The 16,992-nt window shown below is 38.8% G+C and overlaps 1 protein-coding gene across 3 annotated transcripts in view; it reads left to right on the top strand.

Moving 5' to 3' along the window:
- The window catches only part of GHR (growth hormone receptor), a 126,207-nt gene extending 121,646 nt beyond the window's left edge, over positions 1 to 4,561 (top strand). For all 3 annotated transcript variants that reach the window (XM_005151974.3, XM_031051533.2, XM_031051532.2), the window contains exons 9-10: positions 1,455 to 1,524; positions 1,774 to 4,561. In XM_005151974.3, the coding sequence (XP_005152031.1) occupies positions 1,455 to 1,524; positions 1,774 to 2,730 (1,027 nt within the window). In that variant the 3' untranslated portion in view covers positions 2,731 to 4,561. The remainder of the gene's footprint in view (positions 1 to 1,454; positions 1,525 to 1,773) is intronic.
- The last annotated feature ends 12,431 nt before the right edge of the window (positions 4,562 to 16,992 follow it).

Here is a 16,992-nt window from a genome sequence, read left to right on the forward strand (position 1 = left end):
TGCAAAGCTAAGAAGGGAGCAGAGTGTATTTCTCCCTCCTGACTGATTTCTCCAGGTAGCAACTGATAAAATCCTGTGTCTGTTTCATTAGCAATGCCCAGTTCTGTCAGAATAGCTGGTTTGTGGATTCAACTGTAAGTGCAAGTCTTCAACTGGTACCCTGAGAGTCCAGCCAGTGCACAGCTAGCACAGTGCCTCCAGGAATTATGTGGAAAATTACCGGATTTCTGGCATTGAGGCTTGCTGGGCAGACCTTCAAGGCTCTGCCCAAAACAGAAACAGCTGGGGAATGTTAACCTGCTATAGTCATGCAGAACCTGTCCAAATTCCTCTCTAGCACTCTTTTAAGACTTCTCTGATCCTTTCTGGACCTTGCCAAGGTCACTAACAATGCAGCAAAACTAATACTTGGATTTGGATCTACCATTCCCACAGCTTACTTCCTAGTATAAGCTAGTAACCCACTATAAAGAGAATGTTGAATTTTCCTTTTAGGAAACTACTGTTTATTCAGCTTGCAAAAGAAGCAGAGAAGTAAAATGGAGGAGACAGGCATGACCTGCTAGTGTTGGATTATTATTTAATGGAAAATCATCCTTCCATTTGGGTTTTTTGTTTTTTCCCTCAGAGAATTAGAAATTCACTTCATGAAGAGTTAGGACAGTATGTATTTTCACAGCACGCAAATGCATAAGCAAGTTACTAGTCCTTGCTCCCCAAAGATAAAAAATATCATTCTTATATATTACTTGTTATGCTAATAATTCAGAAAACATTTCTGTATTTGTCAGAATTTATGTACTTGTGGCCTGAAAAATAGGGGGCTTCAGTTGTTTCAAATCTGGGGGACTAGAAGCTATTTTGAGCATTGTAGTCCACTCCCCTAAATTACATGGATGCTGATATATATACATTCTGGGCCTTCAGTGGTGGGTATCTGATTACATTGACATCTCCTTTCTGGGTTACAGAACATTTTCTTCTACAGCATTTATGTAGTTAATTTACTTTCTGCCAACTCTCTTTTTCTGACCCCTTGTTTAAATTTATTTGGTTTATGCAGGACAGTATACTGTATCCCTGAAAAAATAATTGGCAAAGTCAGTCTGCACAGTGCATTATCAGGTTCCCTTCAAAATTACGTGGAAAACGGAAACTATTGACAGAGCTCTTGGAGTTTGCTGTCTTCCTATGAAGTATTAAAATATCAAAGACTGACTACAAAATGGATTCCCCACATAAATGTATGTTTTCAACAACAAGGAAGGTTGCAGAAAACATGGTTTCTTATTTGCCATGAGATAAAACAATCATTCTTTCCTTAGGACTATTTGAAATTGAATCTGCAAGTCAGTTTTGAAGAAATTCAGTACAAATGCAATGTAAAGCTCTCGTTCTCTAACTTTCTCAAAAAGGACCTCTGTCAATTAAAGCTGTCATTTATTTTTTTCCAGGTTAAAAATGCTTATTTTTCCTCCTGTGCCAGTTCCAAAGATTAAAGGGATTGACCCAGACCTCTTGAAGGTAATATTGCACTCTGAAATCTACAATGGAGATCACTGTAGTAGTAGCAGGTGACAATTGTTACCTCAGGCAAGAACAGTTTTGTAGGAAAAAGTTATGAACATGGGGGGAGTTGCCACAGAACTTGTTTTCATTAAATAATAAAAATAAACCTTGCAGTGATTGCATCATCTGCAGTTACCTTCATCATAAAAAGCATAAGCATTTTTACTATTTCCTGTATAACACTTATTTTTTCTTGCTTTATAGAAAGGAAAGCTAGATGAAGTGAACTCCATCCTAGCCAGCCATGACAACTACAAGACACAGCTTTACAATGACGACTTGTGGGTTGAGTTTATTGAGTTGGACATAGAAGATCCTGATGAAAAGAACAGAGCCTCAGATACCGACAGGCTCCTGAGTGAAGATCATCTGAAATCACACAGTTGCTTGGGAGCAAAGGATGATGATTCCGGACGGGCCAGTTGTTGTGAACCAGATATTCCAGAGACAGACTTAAGCGCAAGCGACACATGTGATGGCATCTCTGATACTGATCAGTTCAAAAAGGTAACTGAAAAAGAAGATGATCTGTTGTGCCTTGATAGAAAAGATGAGTCATTTGCAAGCCTTGCCGACACAGAAACTGAGCATCTGCATGTGAGTGCCCAGTCCGAAAATAGCCAGCCATGGTCCCCTTTTGCAGACAGCATTGATTCAGCTAGTCCATCTGTCCATACCCAGCTAAGTAACCAGAATTCACTGACAAGTACTGACTTTTACGCGCAAGTGAGTGATATTACTCCAGCAGGCAGAGTTGTACTTTCACCAGGCCAGAAATACAAGATGGGGAGAGCACAGTGTGAAGGCTGCACAGAACAAAACTTCACCATGGACAACACCTACTTCTGTGAGGCAGATGTGAAAAAATGTATTGCTGCGACTTCCCAGGAAGAGGATGAGCCACGTGTTCAGGAGCAAAGCTATAATGAGGATGCTTACTTCACCACAGAGAGCCTTACCACTACTGGTGTCAATCTTGGAGCTTCAGCAGCAGAAAACCCAAGTTCAGAGTTGCCTGTCCCAGACTATACATCTATTCATATTGTTCACTCTCCACAAGGCCTTGTGCTCAACGCAACCGCACTGCCTGTGCCAGAAAAGGAATTCAACATGTCTTGTGGCTATGTGAGCACAGACCAGCTGAACAAAATCATGCCATAACTCTTCTTCAGCTAGATGTGTGCAGTATTTCACGGCAGAGAGTCAGCTTGGGCTTCTGTGCTGAAACCAAATTGAAGTCTAAAAGTTTCTCGTGGTTCTTATAATTTTACCTGAAATGTTGCAACATAGTCATCAAAATATTCCTATTGTGCTCTGTAAATATCATCTGTGAATTTGTCTTGAGACTGTTTTACTAGCAGTGACTGTCTTGTTCTTGTGGGTGTTGATTTATGTGATACTAAACATTGAAATCACTATGTTCGATGTACAGTAAATCATGCATTTTGATAAAGCTAAAATTCAGGTGGTTTAAAGTCTAAGAACTTAGTAAAAAACCATGCTGTTGGCAGAGATCTTTATATCAGTAATTGGGAACTGAACATACAGGTGAAGAACACAAAAGTAGCTTGAATAAATAACACACCTATTTTGATTTATATAAATTAATAAAATATATTTTAATATTTTAGTCATAAAACAAATGCAATTACACTACACACTAATCCAGTTATGATAGCCATCTAAGGAATGCAGTTGCTGCAATCTTACAGAGTTTTCTGTTTTATAAAAGTTTTCTTTGCAGCAAAAAAAAAGATTTTTACAGAGCCATTTTATACCTCCAAAGAAATCTGTAGAGAAATTTTGAAATATTGTAGAAATAAAGTAACTGATTCTATTACTTTCTTATGATAAGTAAAATGGAATTACACATTCAATTTAAAGTTTTGTAGAAAACTTTAAAATACACAAAACGTGGGCAGATTATTCTGTTCTTCATCAGATTCTGATTAATGCAACTAATATACCTTTTTATAAGCAAAATCTTGCTGACCACAGCATTAAACAGTGTGCAACTATATTTTCACTGAAAATTTTTGAGAATACATGAATAAGCTCCAGTAATTTAGCAGCATAACCTCTTCACATTTGAGCAACTTGTGAACCCCTACTACAGCCAAAGGTATTGCTACCCTTACTAGTTTGTGCCAGATAAAAGACTTGATTAAAAAAAATAAAACAAGGACTTCAGGATTTAGCCAGCAGTTCATTTTTAAAGATACAGCAGGATTAAAATACTTCAGTGGAACAAGGGGATTGAATACAGTATTGTTCAAAAATGTTTGTTTTTGCAGCCTAACTGCATCTCCTCTGACAGCGTTAGGCAGACTGGCAGAAGGACAGGAGAGAAAACTGAAACTCAGTGGGAAAACTCCCTTTGTTCTTGTGTTTATAAAGAACTTAATGGAGCTTTGCAATGAGCTATTACTGCTTCAGAAGTTGCCTTCCTATGCCGTGTCTTCATCATAGCAGGGTTATTTTTAGACAGTAAATAAGGATGTTCATTTCCTTTCCCTAACCCTAACAGAAGTGTTTTGAAGTGCAGCATATGCAGGTCTTGCTCATGTCTCCCACTGAACTCACTCATGCTCTCTTTGTGACCAACCGCTACAGGACTGGGCCCAACCATTGGGTGGGGTTTTTAAGTTTAGCACGAACTTTATGGTAAATGTGCATTAGTCTGCTAATTTGCTGCTATATTTTTCTAACAGCTACATTATTTAGTTTCATATAAAATTTCATAGATGATAGACACTAATGCAAGTAATGCCTATGTGTGTGTTTGGAAGAAGTTTCTTACTCTGTTTCTATTGCCAAAAATAGTTAAATACCTCAGTCAAACTCAGAATGTCATTTTGGTACTTTACTGGTCACACAAGCCATTATACGCCGGTCAGAAGATGTATCTTTTGGTTTCTATTTAACTTCCCTTATGTCAATGTTTTGTTTGTTTTTCTCAAAGTTTAATAAATGTATTGTCTTTGATCTGTCCTGACACAGTGTGTTTTATTGCACATAAATTGTTTCTTTTTTATGGAAAATAGATATTTTACTAGGAGACATCAAGTATTTCTCATTGAATAAAGTAAAATGCAGCTGTTCTGGGAATAGAAGCAATGCCTATGAGATCAGCGTTTTCACTGATTGATATGTATACTGTTAAAAATAGAAACATGACCTAAATTTGTAGATAGAGACAGGACATGGTGTACACAGAATGGCCAAGGCATGTGTTACTAACTTAGCAGACAAGTTTACCTTCAGCTAGAACAGCCTGAGGTTGCAAATAAATAAGCCACATTAGTTCAAGATCTACACACACGGTTCAATCCACAAATCAGATACTCTCACAAAACTTCGCAATTTCTTGCATTGAGCATGTGCATCTTGCTCCCATTCAGACACCAAATACATGTGTTAATTAAGGCATCTTGATGGAAATTTCACCTTAACTGTTGGACAGGATAAGGCAGAGAGGGGTACTGGTGTTCTTTTATGGTTTATACTGTCTGTAGAAACAACTCTGTAGAACTCAGTGTAAATGAGCAATTACTGTGAATACATATGCTTGCTTATACCTGCCGCTTGCAGAATTAAGCTTCTTAAGCTTATGCCTTTAATAAGGCTCTGAAAATACCTGAGCTCGAGTGGGAGTTGGGATTATTCAGAGCAGGACTTAAAGAAATGGCAGGAACACCAGCACTATGTGGGGAACTCCTGCTCCCATTAGTCTCGCCTCTGCCAGTTCCAGTGCTCTCTGGCAGTGCCCTTCCATGAGCTGATCCAACTTCCTAAAGCCTGCAAAAGCTGTGACAGTATCAGAAGTTACATGGTGTTGAATAATGAGTTAAACTGATGGAACAAAGTGTCCAATGAGCATAAGGAAGAAAGGCAGGACCACATTGCCAGGAGCAAAAGAAGGGTGAGCCAGACTGATCGTGCCAAGAGTTACCTTCTTGGTGAAAAGAGCTCCCTCATGCAGCTCACACATGCAGACAAAAACCAGGAAGAATATGCAGCTCAAGGTAGGTGTGTGTTTTCAGGGACATAGTGTAATTACCTCTTTTTATGGTAACTATCACCTAGCTCAGCTTAAAGGGACTGTGTAAAGCCAGCTTGAGCTCCCTCCCACCTTCAGCAGCAGTGCAGCTCAATAATCTCATGCCTGATGAGTGCAGTCTCTGTACAGTTCATATGTTGGTGCTTAGAAGAGAAATCCAAGTGTCAACCTCCAGTTGTCTGTGAACTTTAAATTTTATGCCGGCAAGCTACTGTTTTCCTACAGAACACAGCAACTTATTATTTCAATATATGATGCTCTCACCAGACACAGAAAAGCTTGAATTAATATGGTTCCAAAACAACATATTTATTTACTTTCACCTTTTCTTTGAACTGGGCGAATAGATAGCTGCTCTACCCATTCCAGTAAATTTTTTACCTTCTCTCTTATTCACACTTTTAAATAATGCTACATATTGTCCCACTACCACACATATGAGTCAATGTAAAAGTGACAGAATGCATTATTTTAGAAATGCCTACTAAAACAGTACTTTCAAAGTAGAATCAATTATTAGAATATTACAAGGTGAAAAGAAACAGACATCACAGAAGGACGTTGAGTTTGTTGGGGTTTTTTAGTTAGCAACTAACCGAATTGAAGCTTTTCACACGTAAACCGGACACGCTTCTTCCCATTCTTGGAATGATGTTTTATTCATATATCACCTGGCAGAGGCTAGATGCCAAGCATACGCATATTCTGCCTATAGAGATGTAGGTATATCTCCATATACAGGAGATATATACATATATGTATATGTATGCAGATCTGTATTTGGAAACCATGTTGGTTATCAAAAGCAAGGAGGACTCAAGTTGCTCTACTGGTTGCCTTTTTGTGTCATCAAGAAGGATGCCCAATTTAGAAGAGCCTCTTCTGGCTTTGAGCTTCTTTTTTCCATCAAAGAAAATGTGCATTTTCAAGGCTTCAAGTTACTGTTAAAAGAGAATGAAATAGCAACATCTAGACCAGTTTCCATTAAGATAAACAATTCTGTCAAACATAGTGACTTGTACTTCACTCTTTACTACTTTGAGTTGAAATATTTTTCCTGACTGATGACATAGGAGTGAGATCAACAGATTATGAGAGCTGTTCACTCTTTCTGCCTCAAAATTAGCATTATCAAAGTTATATTTTGTATGTCAAAATAGCAGGAGTATTAAAGAAGTGATGAGTGTTCTACCGTTTTAGAAATGCTTCACGTTAATGATGGCAATCTGTGTTGGGAACACTATTGCAATTCACCGTGTATGCACCAGTACAGTTGTAAGAACTCGAAAAAATGCTCTGCTTCAAAGAGAAACTTAAAACCCTTTGACATGCAGCCACAGGCAAACATTTTTCCTGCACTGACATGTGCTGTCTCAGGGGTTCATTAGCAGATACACTACAAAAAGGAGTGTCTGATCTGAGAGGAAATGGACGAAAACATTTAGAGCATGTTCCTGTATTTATTAAAGAAGCAATGCAAACTTAGGGGCAAGCAAAGAGGTAAACACTACAGAAAATTATTTTTTCATGACCTATTTTTCAGTTCTAATTCAGAATATCCTCGTTCAGCAGAACAGTGTTATTGGCAAGAATTTAACTAGCTTTTATAGCAGGTTGACTTTGAGGAAGTATCAGTGGATGTATTTCTCTCTTGGAATTGCTTCTGTTTAAATGTAACTTTACAGTACAAATTCTTCTTTCTGACTAATCACTATTAATTTCACACAGCTGGTGCTTTAACTGCCATAGAAAACATGCCCTCATGCCACACAGAACAAAGATGCAGCCCAAATCCCTTTCCATGATCTGCATATTACTTAAACACACTGGCATAATTCTCTTGAGCAAGCATTTCCCCACCTTCTCTAATCAGGGCTTCTAGAGAGAGCAGGTGACATTCAGAAACAGATGGAAAAGAAGAGAAACAGCAACGGTGGTTACAGAGCCAGGTGCAGCAGAGTAGCTGCCAGGACTCAGCTGTAGGTGGAGCTGTGGGAGTGCTGTGGATGACAAATGCGATCAGTAGCTATAGTGAAAAGCATGTAGCTGTTAAAATCGATGTATCTAGTAAACTGACACAACTCTCTGCCAGATTTAATCTTTTTTACTACAGGCTTTGGCATTTCTTTTGTGTAACATGAACTTTCTTATCCTAAGATATGAAATTTAGATGACTAATGATACGTTATCTTCCTGAAATTAGTCAAGAGAAAGCAGAGGATCCTTACACATTGTGCTACACATCGTTTTGAGAGAACCTAGCTGAACATCCCTCCTCCAAACTGGAAGGAATAAAAGTCTACAGAAGGTTTAGTGGGAGTAAAAGCAAAGCTGAAGAGCTGACAACTTTCTGTAGCTTCCCTTCACAGATGCTGTAAATGACGCTTCCACTACTGTCCTTGCTCTGCTTTCAAGCTCATGCTGAAGGAAATAAAATTTGTACCATAAGAGACACCTGAGGCCTAGGCATGCCAGGAAACTGATTCCTCACACCTTTTCTTCAGTAGTAAAATTAATTAATAGAACATATATTTTCCTTTTTTTATTTTTTTTTACTTGCATCTGAAATCTTAGGACATTATACCACAAAGACATAAAAGTATGGAACCATGCAGTGTCAGGTACGTTTCTCATACTAAGAAAGAAATTAAATTTTCTGATCTGTTTCACAGCAGCTGTCTGTGTAGTATGTACAACGCTACAGTCTTGAATTACAAACAAAGGAAATGCCAATCTTCCCCTTCTGAATGGAAAACTTCAGGAACTAATCCTCTGAGCCAACTGAATGTACTTCACTTAAACGAGTAAGCACAAGTTTGGAAAGTTACCAAAGACAACATGATTCCTAAAAAAACTGTGCTACCAAATGAGTGGGTCCAACCCTTCTTTGACAGTTCTCTGCCATATGCTTGTTACCCAGAGATGTTGCAATCATTATGAGCACCCTGACCTTCATCTGTAGCCTAGCTGTCTACGGTTCTTTAGGCTAAGTTTTTAACTATATGCTCGAATTCTTGCTTTGTCATGGAATATTTCTGGATGGAATCAGAAAAATTTGCAAGTGCCTTGAAATGCCATGAAAACTTTTAAGTGAAATATTCTGAGCCAGACTAACAATGAAAGAATGTCAAACTCTGGGCAAGGACCACTGTTGACTGAAATTACATTTGTAAACCAAGAGTATTTAAAAATGCAAGATTTTACTCAAGTGTGGTTCAAACAATTTGTACCATAGTCAGGCTACAAGAACAGACTAGCTAAAGAATGACCTATATGATAGTGTTCATAAACCATGTAGACAAGACCCTTAGTAACATGGGTTAGTGGTGGCCTTGGCTGTGCTGGGGAATGATTTGATTTAGAATCACAGAATCATAGAGTAGTTAGGATTGGAAAGGACCTTAAGATCATCTAGTTCCAACCTCCCTGCCATGGGCAGGGACACCTTCCGCTAAACCATGTCACCCAAAGCTCTGTCCAACCTGGCCTGGTTGCTCACCACCAGGGATGGAGCATTCACAACTTCCCTGGGCAACCCATTCCAGTGCCTCACCACCCTCACAGTAAAGAACTTCTTCCTTATATCCAGTCTAAACTTCCCCTGTTTAAGTTTTAACCCGTTACCCCTTGTCCTATCACTACAGTTCCTAATGAATAGTCCCTCTCCAGCATACTTACAAGAACCCTTCAGACACTGGAAGGCTGCTATGATGTCTCCATGCAGCCTTCTCTTCTCCAGGCTGAAGAGACACAAACTTTCTCAGCCTATCCTCATATGGAAGGTGCTCCAGTCCCCGATCATCCTCGTGGTCTTCCTCTGGACTTGTTTCAGCAGTTCCATGTCCTTTTTAGGTTGAGGACACCAGAACTGCACACAATACTCTAAGTGAGGTCTCATGAGAGCAGAGTAGAGAGGCAGGATCACCTCCCTGATGACTTGATGATCTTAAAGGTTCTTTCCAACTTGCTTGATTCTATTTCATGAAAAGCTGTAAGGATACAAGGTCTTTTGCTTTGATGGTGTAATGGCACTTTCTTCAGAATGTGATTAGGTTTAATGATCTGGTTTCTACCAGTCAGCAATCAATCAATCATAACAACCTTCTGAGTTCACTTCACTGAGGAATGTATTAAACGACTGTTTGGATGTAAAATGCATGCTTTAACCTGGCACTGACAGTTGAGCACTGCCACAACAAATACAACAAACCAGAAGCACATGTGTATTACAAGTTGGCATCCTGCTTCCTTAGTGTAGCAAATGATGATTTAGACACAAGAATTCCTTTCTCACAAGACTACCCCTAGCTGTTTAACTTCCATAGAAGAAATTAATGGAGAGAAAAGTAAAAAACAAAAACAAAAAATCCAAATGAAGTAAACAAAATACTGTCCAAATGGACTCCTTAATATAGGATTAATTAGATCAAATTTGCTAATGTTTGGAAAATGTAGTGCCTAACACAGCAGTATGTTCTTGTGGTGTACTAGATGTATTTAAGAAAACATGCTCCTTGCCAGTCTGACACATATACACATATTTGTGTGGTTCAAACACTCACTACCATTGTGATATTTTTTTTAGGACTACAAGAAAATTAGGTCAGAATTTCAGCATTATTTTAAAAGTACAAGAGATCCAGAATTACAAATAAATTATAAAATTATAACTAGAATAATTGTGCTTAAGAATGAAATTACAATAGTTTGACCTATCAGTATGTCAACAGAAAAATCTGATGCAAATGGGAAAGCAAAGGAATTCTGGCTAGGTCACTTAGGAAGCCAGTGGAAGCAATACTACTACTTTTCTTGACTTTTTCTTTCCCTATTATTATTCATCCCTAAGGTTTATCAGTCATCTTGTCTTGTCCTATTTAAACTGTATAGGAAATCTATCTGTTAAATGCTTCCAAGCAAAAAAATTTTTTATAGGCTCACACCATGGCTGTAAGGACTGAGCTTTGTCACAGCTGGAATGCTGACATGGCTGCAGCATAATTAGGGTAAATATTAATAGTAAATATTTATATGTAAATAGTAATAGTAAATATTAATTTGTAAAGTGAAAATCTTCTGAGGAGAAAAATGTTCTAGAGAATTCAAGTTTTACAGAAGCAAACTATCAAAACCAACAATCTATTTTTGCATAATTACATTCTTTCTGAAACTAACTCCATGTAAATTATATTAATACACTCTAATGAAGAGCACAGGGCATAAATATACTGTGCAGATAGAAATTTTCTTACCTATGGCATAGGCTAAATTTCTGTATTAATGTAATTAAATTTTTTAGTCTATGATTTCTGTTTAGGCATAGATACCTATGTATATCCTTGAGAAAATTTAAACAACCTCAACACAAATGATCCTCTGTCTCAAAGGGCAAGGAAGCTGTGCTACAAATTAATGTTTTCATAGAATCACAGATTGGTTGGAAAGCACCTTAAAGATCATTTAGTTACAACCCCCCTGCCAGGGGCACCTTCCACTACACCATGTAGCTCAAAGCCCTTTCCAGCCTGGCCTCGAACAGTTCCAAAGTCAGGCCTTTGGAAGTCCAGGGCACTGAACTTGCTGTGTGCCTTCTTCACTGCCCCAAAGATCTTGAACTCCACCATTTCATGGTAACTGCAGCCAAGGCTGCCCTTGAGCTTCACCTTTCCCTCCTTGTTGGTGAGAACAAGCTCCAGCATAGCACCTCTCCTCATCAGCTCCTCTATTCCTGGGAGAAGGAATTTATCATCAACACATCCCAGGAACCTCCTGTATTGCTTATGCTCTGCTGTGCTGTGCATCTGACAGGTATCAAGTTGACTGAAGTCCCTCATGAGGATCAGGGTCTGTGAAAATGAGGCTGCTCCCATCTGTCTATAAAGGGCCTCATCTGCTTGGTCTTCCTAGTTGGGCGGCCTGTAGCACACCCTGATTATAATGTCACCTGTCCCTGCCCTTCCTATAATCCAGACCCACAAAATCCTGGTCAGCTCCTCAACCATTCCCAGACAGAGCCCTACACACTCCAGCTGGTCATTGACACAAAAAGTGACATCCCCTCCTCATCTCCTGTGCCTGTCCTTCCTGAAGAGCCTGTATCTTTCCATTCCAACATTCTAGCATAACACAGGAGTCACCCAATCATGTCTCCATGCCAGCAAGACCATAGCCCTGCAGGTGTACACACATTTCTAACTCCTCTTGCTTATTCCCCATGCTACATGTGTTTGCATAGAGGCATTTAAACTGCCCCCCCCCCCCGTAAAGCAAATTTACTGGCTGGAGTGGCTGGATTTCCTTTGTGCCACTCTTTACTCCTTGTGCTATTTTTACTCTTGCTTGAGTGATGGTTGAGATTTTTAACACAAAAATATTGTTCTGACAAGCTAAATGACTGCAAAGATCTCTTAGGCTGTAATGACATACGAGGGCCTTTTCTCCTCTTGGAAATGGTACATACTAGTATGTCTATGCAACAAAGCACTGGAACATGATGTCTACCTTCAATACCATATGGCTAAATATTTTCTTAATATTTATGCTGCAGACAAACACAGGCTACTCCAGACAAAGACATGTAGGCATCATAAAACAGTGAACTGTTTTTCCACCTGTAGTAATTGATAAACTTATTTCAGAAGGCAAACCAAAGACATTTAAAACTGATCATGTCATACAGCTAACACAGAAGATCATGTCATTTTTATAACAGACCCTGATCACTCCTGGAGATTACAAAATCCAGGTTTTTACATAGTCACAGAATGATACACATTTAGAAGATTTCATTTACAATTTACCTAGTTTTTACCTGCCCCCCCTTTTTTTTTTTGCTTCATCCTGCATCACAGAACACTCCTGTTGAGATTACAAGAATATGCAATTCATATAAGCAGCATCAGAAATTTACTGCCTACCAGTGTTCTGTTACAAATAATTAAACCTGTATTTTGATACATATCATAAATACTAATGCTAAGACATTATTTTTTCAGTTACTGAAGCTATCAAGAAAAGATTAGGTCATTCTTTGCCAAGCAAAAAGACACAAAAACATAAGAAAAAATAATTTGTGGAAGAACATTTCAGTTTTGTTTCTGAACAAAATAACACCTCAAGCACATGCTGAAAGTAAGTAGCCTTTTATGCTGTTTGATGACTCCAGTTATGAGGATAAGGTCACATACCTAGTTTTTTTTTTCTTTCCTAAAACCTTCAACTCCAAAGAAACAAACATGCATCAATGATGGTAACATGCAATCAACTGTTTTTTCTGAGGTCACTTTAATGGCTTCAGTTATTATTTTAATAGATTTATTTGTCTACACAGCTATGTATCTCTATATATTTAAATATCTATACTTAAATGTGTTCCAGTATATTAACCTGCTTACAAAAGATGAATTGCTACGTATTTGTGTATATTTCTTTTCATTGTTTGGACAAATACAGAACATTTAGGACAATGAAACAGAAATGGGTGCTTCTGTACCAAATACCCTTCCTGACAGACAACTTTCATCTCCTAAACCAGAAGAATAAATCTTTTTAGCAAGAGGAATACAACATAGCAAACAGCATTCTGGTGCCCAAGATGCACAATACTACAATTTATCCCAGTTTTGCCAAGCTACTCTGCAGCCTGATACTATAGGGTTTTAAACATGCTGATGACTGCTCTAGCAGTCTAGAGCAGATTAAAACCTACAGTCTTGCTTCCATGTGCTCTTCAGAATAAGAGAAAACAATAATTTTGTAAACTGAGTTGGATCTTGGAAAACCTTAACTCTGTAAATGCAGCTGTCACATTCTCCTGGCATGGCTGGGGTTGTAAGGAAGGGTATTAAAGACCATCAAAATGTAATAATAACATAAAGATCAGTAAAAAATTGCTCAAGCCTGTGCCTAACCACAATATTTTAAAGGTACACAGATGATGCTGTTTGTGAGAAATTGAATAGGAAACATGGCTAGGACTGCCATCTCATAGGTCTTTGGCACATAATCCTCACAAAGCTGCTCTGTCTTACTGCCTTCAGAAAATGAAACATTTAGAAAGGAAAGCAATAAAGGGAAGAAACCCACAGCTCTGTACAACTTCAGTACTTCAGATCTGGAGGCCTCCTGGGTTAATGGTTGACTTGATGATCTTAAAGGTCTTTTTCAACCTAACTGAATCTATGATTCTGTCTTGGAAACTTTTCTCAGAAGCCTTTTGTGGTAATTTCCCTCAGGAAAAGGAGTGATAGACCAGGGAGTATCACAGCTTGGTTGCCATAGTTACATGCACATTATAAATACTGAAAAACCTGAGCTAAAAGGAATCGATTGATTGATTTATCTACCACTCACAGAAGTGCTCCCATCCAGTGCCTATTTGCTGCTGCTCAAAGGTACATTCACTCTCACACGAAGTTCCCCCTGAGCTGAGGTTAATGTCGATGTGAGGAACCATTTGATAAAACAATTCACGTACTACACAGAGGAGTGAAAACAGAGCCTCAACAGGTGCTCTGCTGGGGTACTTGAGGTCTGTGTGGGTATTTTGGTGAGGCAGGGAGCAGCTCCACTGCCCTTGGGGCTGTGTCAGGACAGCCTCGGGGCGCACTCCCCTAACCCACCTGTCACTCCGGTCCGAGGACCCCCCACCCGCTCTGCCCCGCCTCTCCTCAGCGCAGCCCTGAGACACTGCCGCCTCGACAGCCTCGAACAACGGCCCACGGCGGAAGCGCTGTCGAGCCCACCAGGGGACTGGCGGGGAGGCGGAGAGGGAACGACCCCTCTCTCCCCCTTTGCGGTCGGTGGTGGTACGCTCCTTTGAGCAGATTTCCTGCCTCCCGGTGGGTGTGTTGAGGTAGTGAGATGTTGCGTTTGTTGGTTATGCCATCGGACGGGGGAGAAACAGGCTGTATTTTGGCCACACGGTGCTTTTGAGGCTGTGAAAAGGTGTTACTTCTACCTAGGGCGCTGTCTGTAGGCTCATTTCAGAAGTGGGAGAGGGGAAGGAAGTCACCAGGGATTCGTGGGCGGTGGAGTTTGCAATGGTGCCGCTGATGGCTCTGCTCTGTTGGGGCTATCTGTGAAACCGCATGAGGGGATGGGTGGGGCCCACATTAGGTGCCACTTGGGTGGCAATAACGTCAATGTGTAAACGATGGTTTAAGTGTGCCCAGGGTCTTCGAAGAATAGTTAAAACTAGGTTATAATCAACGCAGATAACTGTCTTAAGGAAGGGTAGAGTCCAGAGACTATTGGAGTGCCTGTTATTGAATAATTAAGGTATTTGATTGAGATATGCAGTTAAAAATTAGTTGACGTTCTTTTTATAAATACAGGTTTCACTGTTACATGAATTAAAAATGAAACCTTAAGTTTCAAAATCAGATAACCAGCTACAGTACTTAAGAGAGGTTTCTTGGAGAGCATGGACAGCAAGTGGCTAAAGAAAGATTAAGTACAGTTGTCCATTTTATGACAGACAAAAGTACCTTTTAAATCCTTGCTTTCCCCCTAGAGAAATAAATGTCATAGTTCAAAGCAGGGGTGGGAGGCTTAGCAAAAATTTTGGAAAATATATGCAATAATTATGTACACAAAAATAAAAGTTATTAATTTTCCTGCTGGAAGAAAGCCAACATTAATAGGACAACAGATTGGGCTCTCCATCAGGAACAGTAGTGATAAGACAAAGGGTAATGGGGTCAAACTTAAACAGGGAAGATATAGGTTAGATATAAGGAAGAAGCTCTTTACTGTGAGGGTGGTGGAGCACTGGAATAGGTTGTTCAGAGAAGCTGTGGATGCTCCATCCCTGAAAGCATTGAAGGCCAGGTTGGATGGGGCTTGGGGCAACCTGGTCTGGTGGAAGGTGCCACTGTCAGTGGCAGGGGGGTTGGAACTAGATAACCTTAAGGTCTTTCCCAATTCAAACCATTATATGATTCAGTTATATAGTATTACAGTTCAACAGGAGTTTTCAACAACTGGCACTGTTGCCTAAAATTCTATCTCCTGAGAAAATAAATGATGTCATGGAACTAGGAAATATATAAACAAAACAGCATGCAACATGGTTGCTTCCATCCTCTGTCAAAATTTAGAGGGTAAAGGAGCATGACAAAAAGAAATGGTGATTGACAGATCACATACTGACCATGAAAATAACTGGAAAGGTTAGGGCTTGGCATTTATAGTGTGAAGAATAGATTAGATAATTTATCAACTCATAGAATATTAAGATATGTAATTGATTTGCAGAATTGAATGTACTAAATATTTTAAAATACACTTTAACAAGTCATTAATATAGTAATAACAGAAGTCAGTAAGATTGCTAACTTTGTAAAAATGTCCCTAATTTAGCTTAGAAATGTGAGTTCTTGAATGTTATAGACATTCTTAAAAATTACTGATTAAAACAAAGATAGCCTTATCTAATGAATTAGTTTTAAGCACTCTGGGGAAACAGTAGATACAAGAGAAAAAACAGTATTAAACACACAGAACTGACTATCTTCATATTACTGCTTTGGTGAAAAAGTTATGTACACATGAAGACTTATAAATATTGAATGACTAAGAAAATTATTCAGTTACGTAATTTTGGTTCCTGCTTAGTACACGTTAATTTACAGATCTATTTCCTCCTAACTTTACTGTAAGTATGCCTGGAAACCCATTCAGTTTCTGAGTAGTGCATGCTTTCTGAATTCTGCTCCATCTCTCTCATTGCAATTTTTTCTTACTTATAAAAGGGGAGTTCATACATAAACACATAGAAGTGATGATTTTATCTGGAATATGTTGTTTGCCTGGCATTGGGTTTTTTGCTTCATGGAGCCTGATGCTCAGAGATAGTTTCGCTATTCTTAGGATTCATATTGTGTCTTTCTGATCCATCTTACAAATATATGTTGAGGATTCGGTAAGTAGAATGTCTGCTAAAAATAGGGATTTATCTGGAATATATGGGTGCTTTTCAAACATTTTGTCTATTTACTCATATGGTAAGGTTTTTGTGCTGCAGTGTCTCATCACTGGTATTAATGCAAACTGTTTCTAAGAAAATGTGTAACTAACTTGAAACCTGAGTAGTTCACTATTAAAGAATCTACACACATAAAAGATCCTGCATTAATGTGTGCCTGGTGAAATCTTATTTGCTTAAGCAACATTTTTGAAGTTAATCAAACCTAACAAAATTTCATCTGTTGTCTACAAATTATGTACAGTAGAGAACAAGTAATTGTTTCTATTGATTTAAATAAAGTGAGGGCAGGAAGACAAATCTGTTTTAATAGGGTAGCTAAAGAGAAATTAGTCACATGTGCACACCACTGATATATTTGTGTAAAATTGCATCC

Source organism: Melopsittacus undulatus, chromosome Z (genome assembly GCF_012275295.1).
Source record: "Melopsittacus undulatus isolate bMelUnd1 chromosome Z, bMelUnd1.mat.Z, whole genome shotgun sequence".
Lineage (NCBI taxonomy): Eukaryota > Metazoa > Chordata > Aves > Psittaciformes > Psittaculidae > Melopsittacus > Melopsittacus undulatus.